At 45.1% G+C, this 20,783-nt stretch overlaps 1 protein-coding gene across 4 annotated transcripts in view; it reads left to right on the top strand.

The window, feature by feature from the left end:
- Not3 (CCR4-associated factor Not3) overlaps positions 1–20,783 on the top strand; it is a 247,433-nt gene that overhangs the window by 56,486 nt on the left and 170,164 nt on the right. For all 4 annotated transcript variants that reach the window (XM_068358982.1, XM_068358964.1, XM_068358991.1 and 1 more), the window contains exons 2-3: positions 15,858–15,925; positions 16,054–16,218. In XM_068358982.1, coding sequence (XP_068215083.1) covers positions 15,858–15,925; positions 16,054–16,218 — 233 coding nt within the window. The remainder of the gene's footprint in view (positions 1–15,857; positions 15,926–16,053; positions 16,219–20,783) is intronic.

The following is a 20,783-nucleotide window of genomic DNA, read 5'->3' as shown; positions in this document are numbered from 1 at the left end:
CTGTATCCAGTGTTCTAGGTCCTTCTCTGTCGCAAGTGTTGCCCATGGTAGCGGAGGAAGTACCCTTTATTTCAGAGTGGGCACCTCGTGTGTTGCCCTCTGGGGCCAGGAGTGAGACTCCTTGCAAGACTGACAAAGTAATTGCCTCGACCTTTCCATCTACCAGAAAGGCCCCAGAGAAGGTCGTTGGGACCTTATAGGACGTGATGTCTAGCTGCGAGCGTCTGCTCCAGGGTTGCTCGGCTCTCTCAGCTGGTGGTTTTTGCCCCCGCTCAGCGGCTCCTCGTGGGAACCACATGACCCAAACCGCTCTCCCACCTATGGCGTGGCAGGGGAAACCTAATCTTATAGGTCATCATAGCCGCCAACCCTCTTCCCGGCGCAGACTTACGGCCTATTATTCGCCACTGGTGACGGGCTCCTCTGCCCCTCCCCGGGAGGAGGAGCCGCCCACCTTTATCATCCGCTCAGCGGCTCCCCGCCGCTGATGTCTTTTCAGGCACCCTGAGGACACTGTTCAGGTCTCCGTTAAGGGACCCTTTTCCGGTGTGGGGAACAGCGGACCCTGTCCCCCAAGCTCCTTGGGAGGATTTTTCTCTGTTGGATGACGTCGCCGAAGTTCGGCCACGTCGGGAGAGTATGGAGGAACGCGTTAGGGGAAGCCATTCCTCTAGGCCGTGGTCTTATGGCTCCGGGTCTTTGGACCCCGCTCCAGCTCCGAAACGGAGCCGAGGAGAAGAGGAGCGGCGTAGAGCTCCCTCAGCAGGGAGATCGGGCCTCTGAGATGTGCAATCTGTAACTCCATGGCAAGGTCCACTAAGTGGGGCTCCCGAAACCGGTGAGTGGTGTTCAGAGGTGGGGTAGCGAGACCACGAGGAGGACGAGATGGTAGAGAAAGTGTTGTCCTTCCGGAGGGAGTTGAGCCTTGTAAGGAAGCTAACGACCTGCCCAATCCCTCTCCGATGCAAGTTTGACCCCATGACACTGGTCTGGAATCCCAGCTTGGAGCCCCTAGGTAGGCGAGGCCTCTCCTTAGTCTTACCCCTCTCGCAGCATATCAGGCATTGGCTCAAGAGGATCACTGCTACCTCCATGGAGTCAAGAGGACCGAACAGGCTCCACAGCGCGCCGAAGCTTTTGCCCTTCCTAGAGGTGAAGCACAGGCACTTCTACACTCCGGAGGGGACCTCCCAGGGAAACCCTCTGCTGCAAGGGAATCTGGCTGCACAATCCAGGAGGCGACGGCCATGTAAGCGGCCGCAGGGCCCTCTGGAGACGTGGACTCTTGGCTGGACCTCTGGTCCATGGCCCTGGCACATCCTTCGTGCTGAAGAATGATGTGAGAAGCAAGTCGACGAAGGAACAGTTTGTAGAGCTAGCAGTCTCGGGTCGAGGACTATCGCTTTCTTGGTGGACCAGTTATACACCTCGGCTTTGAACCGAGTCGTGCATAGGAGGGATGTCGTTCTCCATAGAATGCCCAAGAAACTCCTTGACAGACAGTCGAGGGCGCTTAGGTACGCCACCATCGTCACAGAGGCGCCCTTCCCAAAGGACCAGTTGGAGGAAGCACTGGATAACTAGTGGAAGGAGAGTCACGACTTGATGCTTCATAAGGTGTCCTCGTCAGAACGCCTCCAATACCGGCCACAGGAACATAACAGGGCGAGGGCCCAGTCATGCGGGTGCCCTCTCATGCCTCTGAACCAAGCTTCATCCTCCTCCTGGTGGTGCCCCCTGGCACAGTCCCCCTCAGGAGGACAGATCTCAGTGCACCCATCCAGATGAAATTCCTCAGGTTTCGAGTGGGGAGAAGGTCTTCCAGTTCTGCACCCTCTGCCTTGACCTGTCGACCGCGCCTCAGGTCTTCACCAGAGTCTTTTCCCTGTTCTCCCAGTGGACCCACAAGAGAGGGATGAGACTGCTGAGGTATCTCTACAGCTGGTTACTCCTCTTGCAGGCCCCTGAGAGAAGTCAGAGCAAAGAGACAAGGTAGTGGCCATCTGCACGGAATTGGGGTTAGTGTTCAACTGGAAGAAGTCACAGCCCTCCCTAACCACAAGAACGGCATACTTGGGTATGGAAATATGCTCCATGCAAGCCAGAATCTTCACGGCAAGGGAGAGGGTCGGGAAACTACAAGACTTGGCGAAGCCTCTCATCAGGGGAGAACCGGCATCACTGAATGAGTGGCAGAGGCTGGTAGGACACCTGGTGTCCTTGGAGAAGTTCATTCCCAGAGGAAGATTAATGCTATGTCTGGTCCAGTGGGACCTGAAGGAGAGCCCAATTAACCCAGAACCGTCCTGGGGGGGGGGGGATCAAAGAATGACACTGGTATCCTATGGCGGCCCGAAAAGGAGTGGTTCGCAGACCTGAAGGCCTTGAGGGTGGAACCCCCCTGGCCCCTGCCTCATCGACATGACCTGCTAAGATAGTCACTCTTCCAAATGTTCCACAAAGGCCTGCAAAACCTCTCCCTTCATGCGTGGAGATTATTCAGTGTTTGCTAAGGAGGGAGGGGTACTCCAAGAGGGTAGCTGCCCAGAGGACCTCTAACCTCAGACAACCTTCAAGAGCCATATAGCAGGCGAAGTGGCCAGACTTTGGCAAGTAGTGCGCCAAGGAGGACATACAGCCCCTCAACGCCTCAATCTTGGTCATCATGGAATTTCTAGTTCATCTACGACTCAACCGGGGCATGTCAGTGCCAGCAGTGAAAGGATTACAAGTGGCCCTGGGCCAGGTCTTCCTCCTCAAGGAATTAAACCTAGGCTCCTCCAAGCGGCTCTCTATGCTGATTAAATTATTCAAGCAATCTTCCCCCCCCCAACCCCTGGTCCTTTATGGCACCCACATGGGACATCATCGAAGGTCCTCGACACCCTGAAGAATCCTCCATTTGAACCTTTGCGGCAAATTACAGGTAAGGAGTTTACCCTGAAGATGGTGTTCCTCCTCGGCCTGGCTTCAGCCAAGAGGGTAGGCGAGCTCCATGGGCAGACATCTCCCGTTCTCACGGGTGGAAGGAGTCGATCTTGAAATTTGTCCTCTCCTTCTTGGCGAAGACACAGAACCCAGCGGTAAGTTATCTGCGGTTCGACGAGTTTGCCATCCCCGCCATCCCCTGGACGGATGATGTGGAAGATCTACTGTTGTGTCCGGTAAGGGTGGTGCAGAAGTATTTCTCGAGGACTTCCTCCCTCCGCTCGTCTATTACGAGAATGTTCGTGACTAAGGGGAAAGTGAAGAGGGCTTTCTCAAAGAACATGATCTCCTTCTGGCTCCGGGAGACGATTCGAAGGGCGTACCTGACGAAGGGGGAATCCTCCCTCAGGTTCTGCCAAGCCTCGCAACATCCAGGGCATCGGCGCTTCGTTGGCCTTCGAAAGAAACATTGCGTTCGGGTCGGCCAAGTGCTGAGGGCAGGTGCATGGACAAGACAGTCAACCCTCACGGCCCACTACCCTAAAGACTGCTCCCTGAGGTCCCAAGTGAGATTTAAGCTTGGTCCCATCGTGGTCGCCCAGCAGAGGATCTAAGGGCAGCCACACCCGGCAAGTTCCAGATGGAACGGCGAGGGGTAGAGCGTCTCAAATCCCTATCCCCTCTACCTACCATGGGAAGGGTCTGGGAAGGAAGGTGATGTTTTCTGGGAGAGTGTTCTCTAACCAACCTACTTTTCTTTATTTACCTTGTAGCCCTTTTCCTGCGACACTCTCACTTCTCTTACAGGGGTCTACAGTATGTCCCTGCCTCCTAATTCTGAGGCTCCTATTTTATTGGGCCGTGGCAAAGATTCGTATTGGAACAAATGACAATTTCTAAAAATATTGTATGAGTTAGCCCTGTTGGGGGGGGGGGAACTCTGGTTGCAGAGCCGACGTTCAGAGGCCTATTTTATTGGGCTGTGGTAAGTATATCAAGAAAAATACAATTTTCTTAGAAATTTTATTGATAAACATTTTTTTCCCACTTTCTGAAATCCCATAAATTCTTACTTTGGTATACTGGATCTTCTTTGTTTCGGCCAAAGCGATGCACGTGGACTACTTCCCTCTTTATTGTTAAAGTTTCTTCTGGGAAAGTCTTCCTTTTGCAGAGATGTCCTTGCCTCTCAAGATGGTCTTTGACAAGAAATATTGTCTTTTGAGCAACAATCTTTATCCCTTTTAACACTCCTGGTGCCAACCCCTCACCAAATAATTTGGCATTCAAGCTCTTTGCCCTTTTTCACACATTTTGCTTAACTTGCCATTTCCTCCCCAAAGTACATTTCTTAAAATTTGTTCCTACACTAATACAAACCCTCATTCCTTAATAGGAGTATAATTTCAGTGAAGCAGGAGACTCGGCTGTTAGTATTTAAAACAACGTGTAGGTAGTTATTGGTGGGTAGCAGGGGAATCCTCTGCCCCTGCCATCTCACTGAGTAGCCAGTTGTGACTTTAGCCACTGGGTACAGACACTCTCGGTGATAACAGACTTTGATTTTTTTTTTTTTTTTTTTTTTTTTTTTTTTTTTCTATGCAGATTGTGGTGTGGTTGGTGAATGGAAAAACCAGTTGTGGCCATTCAGTCCTGGCTAGGGGTTCCTGGCCATAAGGGTGGAACTTTTATGAGCAAAGCTTCTATGAATGTTCATTCTTCGTGCCCTTCTTGTAGGAATCATGACTGCCTGTAATCCTCACATTGTGAGGAGTGTACGGACTGGCCGTCCTCTGAGTGGCTGTAGTATGTCAAGAGGAGAGGAAGTAGTCCAACCGAGATTGCTCTCCTTCGGGGTCTCCCTCAAAGGCTAAGAAATCTGCAGGGCCTCTCTTTTCTCATTCTGGTACTCTGGCTTTTAAGCCTTGTCCATCTCCCTCCCTGGGGGTTGTCAGGAGTCAAAGAAGGATAACTACATTGATTTTAAAACAAAATCAAAACAAAGCTGCAGTATCTGCTCTTCCTAGGGAAGCAGGTATTAGGTCTCTTTTGAAGGGGGGAGGAACCTGAAATATTCTTCACAGATAATTGTGTCCTAAGTACTATATGGCTTTCCTTAGGCATTGAGGATATTCTGTCAATGGAAGGACTTTTTCAAGCCCTTTCAACATCGAGTCTGACATATTTTTAGAAATTGTAATCAAAATAGTTTTTATACAATTTTTATGGATTCCATTAGCGTTTTACTCGCAATTAAACATTAAGCTAGGCCTTCATCTGGTACAAAAGTTGCATGACTGGTTAGTACATGTGCAGTCTAGGAAGAATGTCAGTGTTCACTTCTGCTGGGTCCCTGCCAACATTGGGGTGGATGGAAATGAACTAGTAGATAAGGCAGCTAAGGAAGCTTCAGGGCTACTTAATCTATCCCCCATAAGTATTCCTTACAAAGTTTTTAAAAGCAAGATATATTTTTACTCTTAAGAATAAGTGGCAGGCTCGATGGTCTGAACTGACCACCAATACAAAATTGAAACAACACCACCCTTCTGTAGATAAATGGTCATCTTGTAATTCTACAAGTAGGAGGGATCATATCATTTTAACTAGACTGCGTATTGGCCATATACATGCAACACAATTATTTGATGAGTGGTGAAGGGAGGCAGGTCCTATTTTGTAATACCTGTCAAGTGACAATAGATATCAAACATATTTTAGTCAATTGTCCTGTTTTTAATCTTCAGAGGAGGACACATTTTCTCCAGATTAAACCTTTAAGAGATATAGTGGGGGAAAGTTGTATTAACCTGAACCTGAACTTGAAAAAATTTATACAGTTTGTTTTATATCATGAGCTTTAAATAATTTTATTACTTTGTTTTTTCTAATCCTTTTAATTTCTCCTTATTTTGCATCAAGATATTGTATGAAAGTTGTTTGATTTGTTTTAGAAGTTAAAATGATACCAAATGTATGTTTGATTAATTTGCATTATACAGTGCTGAATGACCTTTGATGCCCCAGTACTTGGTTTAAGGCTTAGATTTTATATTCAATTCAACATCTAGGGCCAAATCTTCTCTTCCCTCGGCCTTGCAAGTACTTAACAGACCCCTTTCCATCCAGCCCAAGCCTACTGAAGGTGTAGTTGCTTATCAATTCTTACCTTCAAGTTTGATACTTAGTAAGGGAATCGCCCATGACCTCCCCCACCTCCTGGTTAGTTTCCTTCGGCTGCAGTGAGACCGCCTTGTTCTGCTAGCTTTCATAAGGTGAAAAGGTGGGAACACCTTCAACCTCCTCTACCTCTTCCCAGAAACATGGCAAGGATGCTAGGGAATCCCCCTTTACTGCAGTTAGAAGTCACCAGGGGCAAGTGGTCAGAAGCAGTGTGTTCCTACATCCTCAAGTGTTTAGGAGCTTTTTGACTTCGTGGGGACACAAGTATGCTAGGGCATCTCCCTTTCCTACTGTTAGAAGTTGCCAGGGACAAGTGGTCGGGAGCAGTGTGTTCCTACGTCCTCAAGTGACAAGGAGCCTTTTGGCTTTGTGGGGTTCTCCAGTGATAGATATATTTGTGACAAGGCATAGCAAAAAGCTGATCTACTATTCATCACCTGGATCAGTCACCACCTCTAGAGGGTGCCTTTCAACATCCGTGTGGCAGCCCTGACATTCATCTTTTCCACCCTTTTGCCTGATTTGAAAAATAGTCAATGGGATACTACTCCAAACCTCAAGGTGACCTTGGTGGATTCCAAGTGACCACATACAGAATGGTAACTAGACCTGATATCTTTTGAGATAGTAGTTGAATGACAACACTACTGTAGTAGTATATGTCTTTGAGCAAGGAGGTACTGTACTGTACTTTGTCGCAGGACATGTGTGAGTTGATGAAGCATGCAAACTCTTCCTCGCTAGACAATGTAGTGGACTTGTGAGCAAGGTTCATTCCAGAAAAAAGGAATCTCATCACTGTCTATTCGTAGACTCAGAGTGGTCCCTTCATCCTTTAGTGGCTAAGAAACTTTTAACATTGTGGGGTTCCTCCATCAATCATCATTTTTACCTTTAACCTTAACAAGAAACTTTCGATGTTCAGTCGTTCTGCACCTTAGTACCAGACCTAGCAGTGGCCTTATAGGATGCCTTTCAACGCACGTTGGTCAATGCTGACGTCTACCCTTTTCTACCTGATTCTAATGGTAATCAACAGTGTGCTGACTATCCCATAATCTAAGAGTAACCATGGTCTCCATGCCAAATGGTACCCAGAGCTGTTGATGCTCTTAGTTGAGGTACCTAGAGAGCTATACTGCTCGCCCAACCTAATTTCCCAGGCCTACTGGCAAAGGTACTACATCTTTGTCACTTCATGGTTTGATATTATCCAGCATCTCTTCCATGTGAAAAGTTTTTTTTACGATACACTGCTTGCGCAGGTGGTGGCTGAATATCCAAGTAGAACCTCTGCCAATGTGTGCCAGGCAATGTGGGCCATCTTCTGCGATTGGTATCGTAGAATGGGTACTTCTCTAGTCGGAGCCTCTTTGCAGCTAATAACAGATTTTCTTGTCTATCTTTGTTTGGAGAAGCAAGGGTACGACTCGTAGTCCTCTCATTTTGGCTTCAAAAAGCTATCCCTGAGCCTCGAGCCAGGACTTAAGACTGAACGGCTTCGAGCAATCTTGTCTTCTGAGAGGACTTGAACCACCTTCGTTGAACATCACTCAAGTTCCATGGCCGTTTAAACGTCTCCCCTAAGAACCTTTAAAGGGCAAACATCAGATCATTGAGATCTGAATCTCAGAGTCGGTCTTCCTCCTTGCATTATCTTTGGAGAACCATGTAGACAAACTTCACAGCATTTTGCAACCCCTAAGACCATAGCTACAAACCATATTTGTTAGTACACAGACTTAAGAAGATTAAGAATACCATATCCTTCTGACTTCAAGAAACAATTAGGAGAGCATATCCTCCTTTGGCTGAGGATCAGGAAGGATATGCTCGAGCTTGCGCTCACGAAGTCAGTGATTGGTTCTATACTAGCCTTCAAGAAGAAGCTGTCAGTAAGTCTTAACAAAGAAGGCTGGTGCCTGAAAACGTCCACTTAACTTCGCGTATACCCACAGGTCCTTGGTAATAGCTCAGAAGGTTTTGTAGCAAACCTATCCCCTTCATAGTATGAGCATCTTATCTAAGATAGCAGTCACTATAGGTATAGGATGAGAGGTAAGCAGGAGTAGCCCTTTTCTGGTTTTTTTATCCCTTTATTTTGTGATGCAGAGGTTGTGTTGTTATTTGCTCAAACTGATGTTGATGCCAGTAAGCTTTCATATCGAGCAGCTTTTCTTTATAAGTAGATATAAAAGTATCTTCCCCATCCTCCCTACAAGGGCAAGGATGGACACACATGTGGACAACTCACTTTTGATTGACCCCAAATTTCAGACTTCATATCCTTTCATGATATAGGTTCTTTAGTGACCATCTGTCACTGGAAAGAAAGCCATACTGGTAAGTGAATAGGAGTCAACACTTCTTCACCTCCCCAGGTCAAAGTGTTCGAACGTCTCAGGATTCTAAACCAGCGAGCTTGGTTGCAGACACCCTCCTTAGTATAAGTCTCCCATTAAATGACTGTGGTTTGAATATATGCTGGAACAGTTCACAAACTTTTTTTAAGTACTTGGTTATTTGTATTTAAAAATCTGATTCTTTTAAGTGTCGCTTCCCATTGCAAGCACCCCAGAAGTCATAAGTGAAGGGCACTTGTGCTAGCCATTGGTGGGGATCCCCCATCCCCGCCACCTAATAACTACTGTACCTACAACTCGTTATAATTTTAACAACCGATTTCAGCTAAGCTAAAAGCACACTCCTATTAAAGGACTAGTTTGAATAGTTAGGGAAAAACAAAAAAAAAACATTTAAAGATTTTCTGATATCACAAAAGTCATTGATGAGATATCTTTTATCAGATTCTTTCTATATTCTTAGCAGTTATCAAAATTTTTAATGTCGTTGCATTTGTGTATTTCAGTTACCCTGTTGATGAAAGGTACTGTTAAATTAACCCCCCAAAAATTCTAATTCTCAAGAAAAAGAACAATTTGTGTCATAGTATATTGTAACAAGATCTAATAAGCAGACTATGAAATTACAGAACTAATTATGGAAGAGATCCACCATCACGTCCATCACTTTGTGCATGGCACAAGAACTTGAAGAAGACAGGGACAGTTGGATTAAGGGATGAGTGGACGAACAAGAACAGCTGAGGAAAATATCAAGAGTGTGAAACGAAATCTTTGATAATTATTTTAGAAAATTCATCCTTATTGTTGCCAGACAATTACAGCTACCAAGTTCAGAAGTGCCCAAAGTCCTATAAGAAAATTTGTGATTGTATGCTTACAAAGTGAAACTTATATAGGCACTCGAGCCAATGATAAATTGAGATGAAACAAATTTCTGAGGATAAAACATTCCTCAGCTAAGTTTTTGTTTTAGGGATGAAGCAACCTTTCATATTCAAGGGAAACTTGAGCTGAGCATACACAGTGTGATTATCTGGGGATTATCACCGTATGACTAGGGACTTCACCCAGATAATCCAAAGTGGTTTGAGATCATGGGTGATTGAATCATTGGTCCATTTTTCTTCTAGATAACAATTACTGCAGATATTTATCTTGACCTAATGATTTAATGTTGGTCACTAGATGACCTTCCACCAGCTATTATTTCCAGCAAGATAGTGCACCAACATATTGGGGACTGTATTTTAATAGGTTCCTAGATCGAGCATTTCAGACCAGTGAATTGAACGGGATAACCCAGTTCCCTAGCCACCTTGTATCATTCACCAGATATCACTGCTCTTCTGGACTTTTTTCTAAGAGCTATGCCAAAGATAGCATATCAAACAAATACTGTATATGGGAATTTACTGTCGTCATTGCCACCAATGATGAGGCTATGCTACAACAAACATGATAAGAAATAGATTACTGTCTTTATGGGGTTTGTGAAAATAGTAATTTCTACATATACAGATACTAGGTATTTCTTCATTTGCTTTTGTGATATATTTTTTTAAATTGTAAAGTGTCTTTGGACACCCTATATAAAATCTCAAGCAGACTGGAGTGGTATTTTGAGAGATAATTTGCATTTGAATTAGTCACAAATTTATAAATGGGTTGAGCCTATTATTCTCTTGAATGAAAATTTGATCAACATAAATGATAGATGTATTCCTTCTCATGTTAGAATACTGAATTAAGGACATGATAGATATGCTTAATCTGAGAAACGGGAGGCTTATCATCTTGGGAAAAGTAGATCAGATTTTATTTGGAATAACACTACTCCGCCAAGAGCTTTTGCTCAAAAAGTTTTTGTTTCAACTGAAAAGAAATTGTACAATTGGACCACAAAACGGATTTTGAGCGAAGCGAAAAATTTATTTTTGGGTGAGATGGCCATGACGTCCTGATGGAAGGTTCCTTTCGTAGCTTCCCAAGGGTATATATGACTACAGTGATATTCCCAGAGAATCAAACCAAAGGTTTCACAGAATTCTAACTTCTGGCGCAAGTACCCTTATGATTACTCTCAAGGATATCGTATATAATCAGGGGACGTATTCTTGATACGCCACATGGCAATCTGCACCCTGAATGGCCTTTACGCTTCGAGGGGGATACGTGGCAAAATTAGAAGGGTAGCCGCAATAGAGGTTACCCTGGTTCCCCTACTACAATCGTATCACAACCGCGCCAACTCCCTCTGGCGGTCATTCCTTGTAGCGTTGAGCGAGGTGCTACAGATACAGTAGTTCAGGGAGGGAAACCGTGAAGATCTTTTCATAGAAAAGAAGGGTGGGTCCATCAGGACGTCATGGCCATCTCACTCAAAAATAGATTTTTCGCTTCGCTCAAAATCCGTTTTTTGGGCTCAAGCCATGACGTCCTGATGGAAGCATACCAGAGAATTAATGTATCTATGGATTTTCATTTTTCATCAGTGCCTTAACCTTGGGACAATATTTCTACGGCCAAAAGGGCCAATTGAGACAAATGACGTTACCGTTATCCGTCACTATCACTAAGCATAACAATGTTAATGCTTCCTGCCCCCTGCAGGGAAGAGTAATTTTTAGACTTTAGAAAAGGGTCCTCAAGGTAGCATATATTGTATGAACAAACATAAGTATACACTGAGAATACAAACGGTCTCAAGGCTTGTATATATTGCGGAACCAGTATCTGTTAAGAGCTGTATACCAGATTCTATTAACTTGGGTTTTTCGAGACCTTCGACATTAAGGTCTGGCCTACTTACAGGTCAGAGGGTCTCAGACGGGGTTGGGGATTTGGAAATAATATTGCTGGGGGCATGAACCTGCATGTATTATGTCCGTGAAAATACTCACTCTTATAACTGCAAAAGACTGCGATGCATCATCTGGTGTCCCTCCTGTAAGGAAAGGAGAATCGAAATGAGTATTCAATTGATTATCACACTGATAAACAATTTGCAAAAATCATCTTTTGACAAAAATAGCTTAGGACAGAAAGCTATAAAGAGATAGCGGGAGACACATACCCGTGTATCCCCTGCGAGCCAATGCTGTTACCTCCCCTCAGTAATAAGATAAGGAAATTCCTCCAACTGGGGAATTCTCGGTAAAAAGGGGGGTCGAACACCTAGGTGTAAGGAAGTGTACAAAGCACTGTCCCCCTTATACTTAACACTGTGAGGTAAGGAGGACTGATTTCACAATCAGAGTATCGAGGGAATGCCATTCTTTCGATATAGAGCGGTACCAGCAGAAGCTCGCACAAGGGTACCCAAGATATGTTGATTAGAAAAGATAAAAGACATATATTTGTGTATCCCAACCAATCTATTTGCTGTGACCTCCCTACAATATTAAATCAGGGAGTTTCCTGATCAGGGAAACTCAGGGATAAGGGCTCTCCCCTTTAAGGGTTAGAGGTGTCATACCACCAGCCCTTTACGAAATTTAATATTGTAGGGTAAATGGAAACTGATTTCAAATCAGAATATTGACGAAATATTATTCTATCAATATAGAATTGGGTTCAGCAAATACCTGGGCAGGGATACCCAAGATATATTGGAAATAACTACTAGTATAATATATACGTTAGTTTTCCATCTGCCGTATTTACTATACTGCAAATATACTGACTACCTGTATAATCATATACTGTAGTTCAACCGGCATGTTGCCGGATTAGCTAGCTCTTGCCGGAGCATCTAGCATGCTAGATAAGAGAGAGAGAGAGAAGGCATGGAGTGAAGGCTATCTATTACTGTGTGTGTATACAGTAATAAAGGATGTAAAAGTCTAATCTTACTGCCTTTCTACTAGTATAATATATACGTTAGTTTTCCATCTGCCTTATATACTATACTGCAAATATACTGACTACCTTTATAGACATATACTGTAGTTCAGCCGGCAAGTTGCCGGATTAGCTAGCTCTTGCCGGAGCATCTAGCATGCTAGTTAAGAGAGAGAGAGAGAGAGAAAGCATGGAGTGAAGGCTATCTATTACTGTGTATGTATACAGTAATAAAGGATGTAAAAGTCTAATTTTACTGCCTTTCTCGGAAAAGAAGGTTCAAATGGAAGGGGAGAATGTAACATTCAGGTTTCCATCTAGCCACAGTACTATTGCTGGCTTACCACCGTAGGCCAGCCTCCGGCAGCACTAGTACAGTCGGCATGCTACCGACTGAGTCAGTACCTATCTGTGCCGGTCTACTGCCAGCCAGAGCAACACGCCGACAACAGAAGTTGTGGCCAACAGTTCAAGGGAGAACTGGAGAACCTTGGTGACAAAGGGGACTTCTCACCCACAGCCGGCATTGCCGCCGGAAGCCGTCAGTCACTGACAGCCGTCAGCTGAGGAGAGGGGGTCTAGCCGGCTCCGGCAACCCACCGGCAATGGTAAGGTTGCAGGACGCCGGCTCAGGAAAGACAATGGCCCGGCCATCGTAAAAGAACAGAAGGGGGGGTCCTATATGAGGTATGGGAGGGGCCGGCAATGTTGCTGGACCTACACACCTTGAAGAAACTCTGTTTCAGTACTGGCACAACCCCAAGCGGCAGGAGAATCTTCTATTCTCCAGCTTAGGAGGTGCTAATACAGTTAAGGGGACGGCAGTCCATGCCGTTCCTCTCAACAAGGGAGAAACAGAGTTCCAATGCCGGCGCCATCCTAGGCCACAAGAGTATACTACTCTACAGCCTAGGGTTTGCGAGCATAGGACTAGTCTACTAGACCACAGGGAGAAGGTGGCAGCATCATGCAACCACTTCAGGTGTAATCTAGGAAGGGCTAGCCTCCTATGCTGGCAGTTCAGCCGGCAGGGGAATGCAATCACCCCGCCGACCGACTGCCGACAAAAGACTAAATACTCTGAGGTTCTGATCGAATCCCAAAACTTGCCGTCTGCTGTTAAGGGATGAGACAGAAAACTCCTAGGCTAGTCATGCCTGAATTCGAAATTCAAGGCCGACGCAGAGAGTTGTAGCCTAAGACTACTCTCAGAGGGAAGAGAGTTTACCCATAAATCTCTATTCGAGACTAGTAACGGCTAATATAATTCCAGGAGATATCATCTCCAAAGAATGATAACCGATACACAAGGGTAACCGGGGAAATGTCGAAAGTATATGTTGTCTAGGTTGGGATACCTAGACAAGGCGAGATCTCGGTTACCTAAAATCACCAAAACTCTGACATATACGATCGACACAGGAAAAGGGAAAATTATGCATATAAATATCTTTACAATATAAAATGCCTAAATAGCTTTCATAATAACAATAATGCTATTATAACTGGAAATGTCGTTCTGCTAACTAAATAACACATGCCCAATGAACGACTGCTCCTATGGCGACACCGGTGACCGGCGTAGATCCAAACACAATAAATACACTAATTTCCTTGTGAGGCTGGAACTAAAATACATATTGTAAAGAATAGATACTCAACTTTCTGGATGGAGAAAGAAGCCGTAGAAAGCATTAAGATTCCCTTGAAATCGATTGAAAATGTCAGATCAACAGGGAACACCACCATAGCGAGTCGCTACAGTTAAAGGAATGGCCGCCAGAGGGAGTTGGCGCGGTTGTGATATGATTGTAGTAGGGGAAACCAGGGTAACCTCTATTGCAGCTACCCTTCTAATTCTGCCACGTATCCCCCTCGAAGCGTAAAGGCTATTCGGGGTGCAGATTGCCATGTGGTGTGTCAAGAATACATCCCCTGATTATATACAATACCCTTGAGAGTAATCTTAAGGGTACTCGCGCCAGAAGTTAGAATTCTGTGAAACCTTTGGTTTGATTCTCTGGGAATATCACTGTAGTCATGCATACCCTTGGGAGGCTACGAAAGGAACCTTCCATCAGGACGTCATGGCTTGAGTCCAAAAAAGAAACTTTCTGATACAACCCAACAACATAAAGGGGGGTGCTACCCCTAAATCTGAACTCTTTGATGTAGACTTAGGAGTCCCTCTTATCTTAAGCAAAATGGCTCTGTCAATCACTGTCCAAAAGGAAAGACAACCCTTTTGGCTGACGTCATTGACGATAAGCAGAGTAATTAGAAGCACAATTTAACTCGTTCCTGTTTCCCTGAAGCTAAAGTGAAATTAACACACTTTTACTAGACCTTCATGGTTACGGGGGTGTAGACCCAAATTGGTATTTTTTCCTTTTTTTTTTCTTTTTTAATGGAAAGAGCTGATTTCTTAGTCCCTAAATTGTCTGTTATTTTTCCTACGTAAGCAAGAAAAGGTTCATTTTGCACATGGAGAATTGGTGATGTTGCTCCATTGGATAAGTGCATTTGCGGTAGCTTTAACCTTGCTGATTACTGTCCAATATCCATTGCTTGCATATCTAAAGTGTTTGAATTTCTTTTGTTCAAAAGGTCCAAATAGATATGCTGAAGGTAGTGATTTGTTACTTAGTTTGCAGTTTTGGCTTTCATAAAGGCCTTGAAGCATCTGATGGCCTTCTTACAATCTCCAGTGTTGTGCAGAAATCGCTTGATTGTGGTTAGGAAGTTCGTATGATTGTCTTTGATTTAGTGCTGTATTTGACTGTTGATCATAAGCTCCTTATTATCAAAGTTAAATACAGTTGAAGGGAGTATTTCGTAGCATTATTATAGAATTTTTAAGTAATAGATAGCAAATTGTAGTAGAGGTGCTCCATAATGATTATAGGAATGTGATATCTGGTGTTCCTTTAGAGTAGTGTTCTCGACTCATTACTTTTCCTATTATATACACATGATATGAGGTTTGGCCTAGAAAACGAGCTTGTTGCATATAGAGATGATACAACTCTTTTTGGATCCATTTCATCTCCTGAATTTAGACCTGTGGTTACTGAATCCCTTAATAGAGGTCTAGCTTAAATCAGTGCTTAGTGTAAATTAAGGGGGATGAAGTTGAACATAACCAAAACTCAAAATATGATTGTAAGTAGGTCAAGGACAGTTTCTCCTAAACATCCAGGTTTTTGCATTGATATTGTTTAACTATTTACAGCTTAATTGAAATTCGAAGCGTGAAACATAATAGCAAATTAACTTTTGAAAAGCACAACCGTCTGTTTCGAACGTCAGGGAACGAGACTCCATATTCTGATCTGATGCATGCTCTGCACAGTGTTTGACAATAAGCCAGCATATCTAATGAAAAAAATGGTGTTCATTGATAGCAAAGTACAGTATATTACATCATGTGCCTTTATCATGACAACAGAAAAGAATGGTTAATTTACTTGCATAGATTATTGGTAGTCCTAGTGATCCTTTTGAGATGGTCAAGTATTTTAAGCATTTTTTCTCTTTCAGGTGAAATTGACAGGTGTCTGAAAAAGGTTGCAGAAGGTGTAGAGCAATTTGAGGACATTTGGCAAAAGGTGTGTTTTTTCCTGTCCATAATTAACTTTGCTTCATTAATATTACAGTATAACTTCATTGGAACAGTAGAATAATAGATTCTTTAGCCATCCCTCTTAAGCTTTTAAAGTATTGAATTTTATTCTAGGTACACAATGCGACGAACAGCAACCAAAAGGAAAAATATGAGGCCGATCTCAAGAAAGAAATTAAAAAATTACAGAGATTGCGAGACCAGATTAAGTCCTGGTTGACGTCAGGTGAAATTAAGGACAAATCTCAACTTCTTGATAATAGAAAGTTGATAGAGACAGTAAGTATACTAAAAATTTTATATTTAAGATAAATCTCAACTTTATTAAGATATTAGTAGGGAAGGTAGGTATACTTTAGGAAACAATTATTCTGGTACTAAATACAAACCTTACGCTCTTTAGGTAGGAGTGTTATTTCGGCGATAGCTGAAACCAGCCGTTCAAGTTTTGCGAGGTGTAACTACCCTCCGCTAGTAAGCGGGAAGGGAGGTAGCGGGGTAACCCACCACCCCACTCACAACAGCACTAGTAAACACCGTCACTTTTTATTTTCTCTTGCTAGAGGAAAGACTTCTTTTTATCCTGTCAAATCTTTTAACCAGTTTTCGATTAAAAGCAACTGCCCTATAGTTTAACAAGTCCTTTTTCTTTCAGAGCTACCTTCCTTGTGACTCATGGGTTCCCCGTGCAAGGCAAGGTAGCAATAGGTCTTATGGTTGGTCACACAAAGGGAGCAGACAACCTCCCTATGGGTTGATTTTCTCCCGAGGCTCCGAAGATCTTCGACCTAAAGAGTCTTGTGTCCGCTCAGCCGTTTTGCCTCAGTTTCTGCTTGCTTCGACATTTGCTCTGCTTCGGCATGTCGGCGTGAGCAGTTGCTGACAAGGAGTGACTTGTCGGGTAACCCTTTCGGAGTGACCCTAGAAGCGAGATAAGGCTACGTTTCACAAGCCACATTTGATGCCAACCTTCAAATTGAACAAAGCTTGTTGACGGTAAGCAGAGAGTGCTGCCCCCAGGTGTTAGAAGCCAACCCTTAACGAGGGAAGGGCATCCTCCACCAGGTGTTGAGCAACTTTCCCTTTCGAGGGAGAGTCCATGAGGGAAAGATCCCCTCCACCAGCCACTGTCCAGCAATCTTCCCCCTTTCTGGGAGAATTGCCAATAGCAATACAGGGTTTGGTTGTCTCTTCCGTCTGCAAGAGAGACTGCCTTCGCCTGAGTAGTTTCTTCCTTCGGGGAATTCCCCCTGCAGGAATTGGATACTGTACGTCTATGCTCTGCCCTTGCCCTTCAGGACAAAGCCCTTCAGAGCTTGGTTATGAAGAAGTTTATATAACTGCTTGCAGTTCCTGCTCATTGCCGCTATACATTCAGCGTACAAAACTAGTCTCATTGTAACTTCCCTTGGAGGTCTTTAGGCTTTAATTCTTCGGGGTTATTACCGAAATTGTGCCATTGGGTTCAACAAAGCTCTTGTAACTTTTTAAGGCCAGATCCTTCGGGACTTGTGCTTCATGGGTTTCCACCTCGTTCGAGGGAGAAACTACTTGTCAGCTAAAACTCATTTGGGTTATTTCCTACTTCTTGTCTCTTGGGGCACAACAGACAAGAGGCACAACAGAGCTCATGGAGCTTTGTGAGGCCAAGGCCTTTGGGCCCTACTCCTCATGTTTCAATCTCTTATGAGGGAGAAAAAACTGTCATCAAGGCCAGCACAATCTTTTTGTTCTTACACTAGATACAACCCTCATTCTTTACTATAGGAAATATTCAAGCACGAGCTGGAAAATACGGCAGAAAAACCTTAACAAGGTCGTTAACGACCGTGCAGGTAATTACCCACCTGTCAGTGGTGGGGGACCGCCGGTCGGTAGCTGCTTTTTACCTCCAATCGAATTCTAGCCGTCGCAGTGGTAACACCACTGCTCCTGCTTTATTTGCCTGGCAGACTAGCCTTTCTTTTTTTGAGTTTTGATTAATCCTTTTTCTTTTTCTTTGTTAGATGATGTCCTCTATTTTGAGGAAGTGTTCATGGCGCCTTTATGTCACCGCTGGATGTGGATCCTCTTTCTCTATGCCCTGTTACTGAGGTCATGGGTGTTCTGCTACCCTGTGGAGGAAGGGTTCCCCTGCCAACTGCCAAGTATGTAGAAGTGGTCTTCGCAGTACCTCCTCCTCCTCATTGTCCTCCCCTCTTCGGAGGCTAGGAGGGAGAGAGAGAAGAGGAAAAGGAGAGCTCGCACTCCTTTGCCCAGTCATTCTCTCTGGAGACACAGGCGACATAGGAAGAGACATAATCGTTCTTGCTCTTCCTCCCCTTCTGTCTCTTCACGAGATGTCTCGCCGCAAGACTAAGCGCTCTCGTCACAAACTTAGAGAGCTTCCTCCTTAGCCTAACATAGGGCATCAAGAGCGTATGCGCCAACATGCGCACACGCTCCAACAAAGCATAGCTCCATCACGCGCTGCGCTCACCTGCCCGCCACCATTCTAATGCGCAATGGCACTCTCCTGCGCGCCAGTGCTCTCCTATGCGCTCCTGCGCCAACACACTCCTGCACGTGCGCATACGCGCCCAACACCTCACTCTCCTGCCCGCCATACTGCGCACCATCCTTCGTGGCAGGTAAAACCTGCGCGTCAACTTTCTACTGTTAGAAGGACTTCTGACAAGTCAGCCATGTTGTCTTCTCCCGCGCGCCAACCCTTACCAACGCGCCAGTATTCTCCCGCATCCGTAAGGGTATGCGCATACGCCCGTGCGCCCCATATGATTCCACTATGCGCGCGCCCTACGGCTGGCACAGACGTGCGAGAACACTCTCCCGCACGTCGGTTTACGCCTTCACCTAGATGTTCTCGCCGAAGAGACAGGCGAAATAGGAAGAGACGTTATCATTCTCGCTCTTTCTCGCCTACTGTCTCTCCCCGAGACTTCTTGCCTTGATTATATACGCTCATGCCATAAACCTGAGAAGAACGCTCCCTCTCGTTCTGCCTTGCTGTCGTCGTCGTGCGAGGGATCATCTAGGAAACCAGGAGCGCGGCCAAGGGCAAAGCACGTCCTAACCTCGAACCCTCTTCTTCGCATGATAATTTGAGGGTCTCCATCCGCTCTAGAAAAAGTCAGATAGAGCGCTTCTCCTTACTTCACTCTATCTTCAGAAAGATCGCTCTTGCCTTTGAATTCTCGATCTAACCCTGTGAGGTCTCGTGACAAGGAAACTTCAGTTTCCCAGTGCGCTATCCCTTTGTTTTCTCACAGCAAGTTGCTGAAACCTCGGGCTCTCGTGCATTTAGTTTCGCTGACACTTCCGTGTCTCGTGACAAGGGAGACTTCCGTTTTCCCGTTGCTCTAGCCCTTCGGGTTCTCGCAACACAACCTCAAGGGGCACACACGATCACGCTGAACTTTCGAGTTCTCGTAACACAAGTCATCAAGAGTGTTGCTCTGAGGTCAGAGAGTCTTCGGATTCTTGTCGCGCGGAGTTTTCGCGTACGTCCATCCAACACTGCGCCCATGACAATCAAGAGTTTTACTCTTATGGCAGAGTCTTCAGACCCCAGTCACGCAGGTGTTCGCACATAAATAGCGCTACACACGCAAATCTCCGGTCATACACTCGGGGGGTCAATCCCTCGCTCCCGTGTTTCAGACAGGATAACCTCCCTAATTCCTTTGCTCCCTAATGATTTAAGGATTTCGAGTCTCTCGGAAACCTCGAAAGAAGATGCAGGGGTTCAGCCCTCCTTCTCTTCGGTTGAGAGCAGAAAGTAAAGGGGAAACGTGTTAGAGAGGCTAAAAGAAAACACCCAGATGCAGCAACGTAGAACACAATGCCGAGGGCTTTGGCCGCTCTGTTCGTTATCCTGCGCTTCATGTGGCAGCTCATGAGCTGCCCATGTTACGAGGTAAGACTCGTCAACCTGCAACTTGATCAACAAATTGGGAAACTTAGATTGCTGACAGGAGGTTCGCCTCCAGGGATTAGAGATCCTTCCCTTACGAGGGAGTGATAACCTTCCTCGGAATTGGACTGAGTGAGAGATCCATCCCCCTTCCGAGGGAAGCTTCCCCACTTCAGCCAGTCAGCAACCTTCCCTCCTTCATAAGGAGTTGCGAACAGCTCATTGAGTTTTACCTCTGCTATTCCGTCCCCGAAGACTGTGTTTTCTCCCCTGGAACTGGGGAAAAGTAAGTCTACGGCTTGTTCCTCCTTCGGGGGGAACATCTCCCTGGGAGTATGCTTGGCTCAGGCGATGTCCTTCATCGGGAGGAGGTCTCTCTCGTTCACGAGAGGAGATTATTACGCCTACGTTTTTTCGTAAAACTGGGAGAAAACTTGCCTTAGGCGATGCCCTCCTTCAGAAGGTCATCTCTCTCGTTTGCGAGAGAGAGATTATTACGCCTACGCTTTTTTCCCATAGAACTGGGGGAAAGCTTGTTTTAGGCAATGTTCTCTTTCTGGAGAACTTCTCTCTCGTTCGCGAGAGGGATTATTAAGCCTATGCTTTTTTTCCCATAGAACTGGGAGAAAGCTTGTCTTAGGCTAGGTCCCCCTTCGGGAGGACTCCTTTCTTGTTCAGGAGAGGGAGATTTTTACGCCTACGTTTTTTTCCCTAGAACTAGGAGAAAACTTGTCTTAAGCAATGTCCTCCTTCGGGAGAACTTCTCTTTCGTTCGTGAGAGAGATTATTACGCCTATGCTTTTTTCCCATAGAACGGGGAGAAAGTTTGCCTAAGGCGATGTCCTCCTTTGGGAGGACTTCTCCCCCGTTCGCGAGAGAGAAATTATTACACCTACGCTTTTCCCCATAGAGAGGGGAGAAAGCTTGCCTT

This window comes from Palaemon carinicauda, chromosome 2 (assembly GCF_036898095.1).
Source record: "Palaemon carinicauda isolate YSFRI2023 chromosome 2, ASM3689809v2, whole genome shotgun sequence".
NCBI classification, from domain to species: Eukaryota; Metazoa; Arthropoda; class Malacostraca; order Decapoda; family Palaemonidae; genus Palaemon; species Palaemon carinicauda.
The sequence above is the reverse complement of the archived record's forward strand: the minus strand, read 5'-3'. Positions and strand labels throughout refer to the sequence as shown.